This window comes from Belonocnema kinseyi, chromosome 6 (assembly GCF_010883055.1).
Source record: "Belonocnema kinseyi isolate 2016_QV_RU_SX_M_011 chromosome 6, B_treatae_v1, whole genome shotgun sequence".
Classification (NCBI taxonomy): Eukaryota; Metazoa; Arthropoda; class Insecta; order Hymenoptera; family Cynipidae; genus Belonocnema; species Belonocnema kinseyi.
Genome location: NC_046662.1, coordinates 7,308,100 through 7,312,845, shown reverse-complemented (window position 1 = coordinate 7,312,845; position 4,746 = coordinate 7,308,100). Strand labels below are relative to the sequence as shown.

General features: G+C 25.2%; 1 protein-coding gene across 1 annotated transcript in view; it reads right to left on the bottom strand.

Moving 5' to 3' along the window:
* The window catches only part of LOC117174997 (ralA-binding protein 1), a 36,976-nt gene extending 32,673 nt beyond the window's left edge, over positions 1-4,303 (bottom strand). Inside the window, exons 1-2 of the mRNA XM_033364485.1 lie at positions 4,148-4,303; positions 3,792-3,927 (exon numbers count right to left, since the gene is read on the bottom strand). Of these exons, the coding sequence (XP_033220376.1) occupies positions 3,792-3,927; positions 4,148-4,232 (221 nt within the window). The 5' untranslated portion in view covers positions 4,233-4,303. The remainder of the gene's footprint in view (positions 1-3,791; positions 3,928-4,147) is intronic.
* Positions 4,304-4,746: the final 443 nt, after the last annotated feature.

Sequence of the window (4,746 nt, the reverse complement as noted above, 5' to 3'; positions counted from 1 at the left end):
TTTTACTTACAAAAAAAGTTCTCAGGTTCAAAAAAACATTCAGTGAACTGAAAAACTGTGGTCGGTAATATAGGTATTTAGCTGTGTCACATGCCCTTAAGGTGACTCTTAGAAAAGGGTTTAAAATTTTTTGCAAAAATTTCAGCTGCAAGAGGTAGGGTGACAAGATGGCTTGCATCAGTTGCATTTTAAACCAAAAAAGATTACATTTCTATCAAATTGTTGAATTTTCATAAAGAAAACATCAATTTTGAACAAACTTTCATTTTCAACTGAATTGCAGAATTTTAAAACAAATGTTTGAATTTTCAATCAAAAATATCAATTTTCAATCAATAAGATTAGATTGTTTTATACCGAAACAGACGAGTTTTAAGCCAAGTAGTTGAGTTTTCAACAATAGAAAGATCAATTTTTTAGCAAAAACGGAATAGTTGAATTTGCAGTCAAAATAATTAATTTTCAATCTAAAGCAATCGAAATTCTCAACTAAAATAATAAATTTTCAAACAAAAAATGTATTTTTAACAAATTAGCAGAATCATAAAACGTGAATTTTGGGCTCAACATTTTAAAACATTTTTAACCATACAAAAAGAGAGTATTTCTACCAAAGAGTTGAATTAAAAAAAAAAGGAATTTTTAACAAAATAGTTACATTATATACCAAAGAGATGAATTTTCCGCTAAAATTATGAATATTTAATAAGAAAAAAAATGTTTAAGTAGTTTCAATTAAAAACAAATTTTTATTTTGAATAAAGAACAGTTGAATTCATAAAAAAGACGAATTTTCAACTAAAAATAAATTTTCTAGCAAAAAGTTGAATTTTGAACCAAAAAATGTGAAAATTCCACCCAAACAGATCAATTTTTTAACTAAAAAGAGAAATCACTAATAAAGCAGTTTAATTTTCAACCAGAAAATATACTTCAGTGAAGACAGAAAAAAAATTCGACTAAATTAATCAATTTTGAAGCCAAAAAACTGAATTTGTTACCAAACAGTTGAACTTTTAACAGAATTAAAAAAAGCAGTTGAATTTTAGACTAAAAAATATTTTTTAATCAGGAAAAAAAGGCGTCAATTACATTGTTCAATTTTCAAGTGAAAAAAAAAGAATTTTTTCCTCATATTGGAATTTTCAACAAAAAAGATAAAATGTTTAAAAAATGGAAAGCTGCAACAGGTTCGGTGACCAGATGGCTTTATCTGAAAATTAGGACATTATTTCACTTCCCACTCCCTTAAAACTACTATAAAATACTAATTTCTAAATTTCCTAATTTTTCCCTTTAAATTTTTCATTTTCCCTAAACCAGGGTGGCCGTTTTAATCAACGAAATAAATTCCCGGTCATTTCCCGGGTCGCAAACATTTTTCACGGTCACTGAAATTAAAAAAAAGGAACACTAAAGCCACAAAATTTTCCACTTGAGGTAACAAAAACTGAGCTTCATATGAAAACACAAAAAGTGGAACTGTTAAATTTTGAACTTTTAAAATTGAAATTTAAAAGTTTTTGATTAAAAAATTTTCTAATAAAATTCTGTACTTTGTATTTAGGGAACTGCTCAATAATTTACGCGTATAAAATTGAAAATACTAACATTTTTCAATATAAAAAAATATGAATCCACGTTATCATTTTCAGTGCTCTAAATTAAAAAATCAATCAATGAACAAATTTTAACTGAACACTTCTTAAATTAGAAATTCAATTATTTTCTTTTTAAATAGTTTAAACATCTTTGGGAAGCTTCAAAATTTTATTTCAAAATCTTAAGAAATCTAGAAGTTGTTTTAAATTTAAAATTATTTTGAAAATTTTTTTCAAAACTTCTCAATACCTGTTAAATTTAATTGAATTTTTTCTACAATTTTTAAAAAATCCTGCAAATTTTAGAAAATTTCTTTACAATTTGGATGTATAAATAACAATTGAATATTTATTATTTGTAGGCAAAATTTAAGTAATTTTGAGAGATATGTATAAGTTTTGAAAAGATTCAAAATCAATATAAAATTTGAAATGATAGCCTATATAAAACAAAATGTAGATTTTCGCACATTTTAAACCAAAAAAAAATGAGAACCTTTTCAAGAATTGTGAAAGACTTCAAAAGAATAAAAACATTTTCTTAAGATCCTTAGGAAAATTAAAAATAACTTTTCCTATTGAAAAATTATTTAAAGAGAATATTTAAAAAGTTTTTCAAAGATTTAAACAAAAATTTCAAAAATGATTCTAGAAGATTTTAAGAAATCTCCTAAAATTACTACATTTTTTCAACAAATGTTCATTTGTAAATTATGCATCAAAATTTTAAAATCTTACTTGAAAATTAAGTATTTTTCAAATACAAAAAATTCAGTTAAAGATTCTTTATTTTTAAATATTATGTTTCAATTTACTTGTCTTGAATAAAAATTCAAATATTGCTAAATATTCAATAATTAATCTTGTTTTTTAATTAAAAATTTCAAATTGAATGGATTACAAATTGAATATTTTCGACTGAAACAATATTTTTAATTAAATAAAATTCTTTAATTAAAAATATATTATTATGAAGTTATTTTTATGTTGACAATAGTTTATAAACTTTCAGTCACACGCTCACATTTGTTTTAACGTTAAAATCTGAAAATTCTTAAATGTTGAACTGCTTTAAAATCTTTTTTGTTTACTTTGTATTACTTAAAGCACAGATGAATAAAAAAAAAGAATTTTTTTATTAAATAGAAATGTTTGTTATCCAAAATTTTCAACATCAAAGGCCTTTATTTTTTATTCGTGCAAGTCTTGAAGAAAGCTATTTTAAATTCTTTAAATTAAAAATGTAAGATTAGAAATAAAATACTTAATTTGAACATTTTTAAAGTAAAAAAAATTTGAATTACGCATTGTAAGCTAAATAATAGCATAATTGAAAAACATAAAAATTCCACTAGTTATTTAAAAACTGTTAAAATCGAACATGGACAGATTTTTCTTGTACAAATTTGTAAAATTCCCGGTAAAAAAAAAATTCACTGTCATTTCCCGGTCCAACAGCCACCCTGCTAAAAATGATAAATTTTATCTTTAGGTAAAATTTTCAATAAAAGAAATGAATGTTAATGAAAAAGATAAACTTTCAACCAATAGGATTAATGACGTATTTCCCACAAAATAGTGGAATTTTTAAAGGAAGATAGGGTTTTTGAATTAAAATGATGAATCACCAACGAAAAATATAATAGATGGTATTTCAACCAAGAAAAAATATTGAACGCAAAAAGACAAAATTTTCAAGCAAAATGTGGAGTTTTCATAAGACAAAAACGATTTTTCTATAAAACAGTTGAATTGTTGAACCTAAAATATGAACATTGTATTTTCATTCCACAAGTTTATAAATTATACTAAAAAACTTTTCCGAGGTCACAAAGAGACTGAAACCTCAAAAAGTAATAAATTATGAACCAGTACATAAAAAAATATTTACATCTTCTCAATCACTAATCAGCTGATCAAAAAACTTAAGATCTTCTAACCAAAATTTAGAAAGTTATGTGGATTTTTCGTTTGTAAATATTTTTCGTCAATTTAAGTCTGATAAAAAAATATTAAGGGGTTAGAGGTAAATTTTAACCAATTTGGCTAAAGTGTTGAACAGATCCTTTTTTTTTTTGTAATTGGAACGAAATAAGCTCCCGGGAGCATAAACATTTTGAATGTGACTTGCACTAAAGTTAAAACAAATAAAAAAATGGTTTGGTTCAATAAAAACTAAATAAAACTTACTTGGTCTCCTGATCTTCATCAGGTGAACTTTCACCTTCTAAGGTAGCATACCCTTTGTCCTTTCTATCCTTTTTGTCTTTTCGTTTTCCACCGAGAAGATCCTTTTTCGAGTGCTTGTCATGTCCTTCGTCACTGACTAGATAACCAACAAAACATAGAAATTCAAATTCTCTACAATTGAAGCAACTTCCAAGTTCGAGTGTTGAAATTTGAACATAATTTTTTTATTTTATGAAAGAATTCACTCGATAAATGAGCAGAAAATGACTAGAAATGTTGAAAATGACAGATAAAGGTACATAACCTCTTCGTAAGGTTTAGAACCGGTTAATTAATTATTTTCTTTGGGATCTTACAGTCACTCTCGTTACTTTTCCGAGCTGATTCAGATGCGTAAAGTCCTGGAAACTCCTTTTCAACATCGGGACTTTCAAAGTCCATTATTTTCCTTATTTTTGACACTTATTTTTTATTTCTATTCTGACACCCTTTTTTTGTTGACTGCCACTACGACCATGACCATGGTGGCAGTAAACAAGGTGTGCTCCCCAAACACTCTGCTCATGCGTTGCAACAGCAGTCTCATTGGATGAAAGTAACATACTTTTTTTTAATTAAGGGGAAAAATTCAAATATTTCCACAGTTTTCTTGAGAGAAAAAACGCGGAATTTTTTTCTGAATTGGAGAAGGAAGTTTTTTTATGTTTAAAATTTTGATTAATATCGTACTTGACTTGAAGCTTGTCATATTATTTATGTTTATTAATTTTCTTATTATGAAAGAAAATAATTTTTTATTTTCAATCTTTTTCTAAATCGGAAGAGGAAACTTTGTTATTTTAAAAATTTCTATTAAATTGACTTAAAAAAAATTTCGGTACTTATTTTGTTTTTGAATTGAAAGATTTTTTTCCAATAAAGAAAAAAAATTAAAAATTAAAATTCTCCCTCTTTT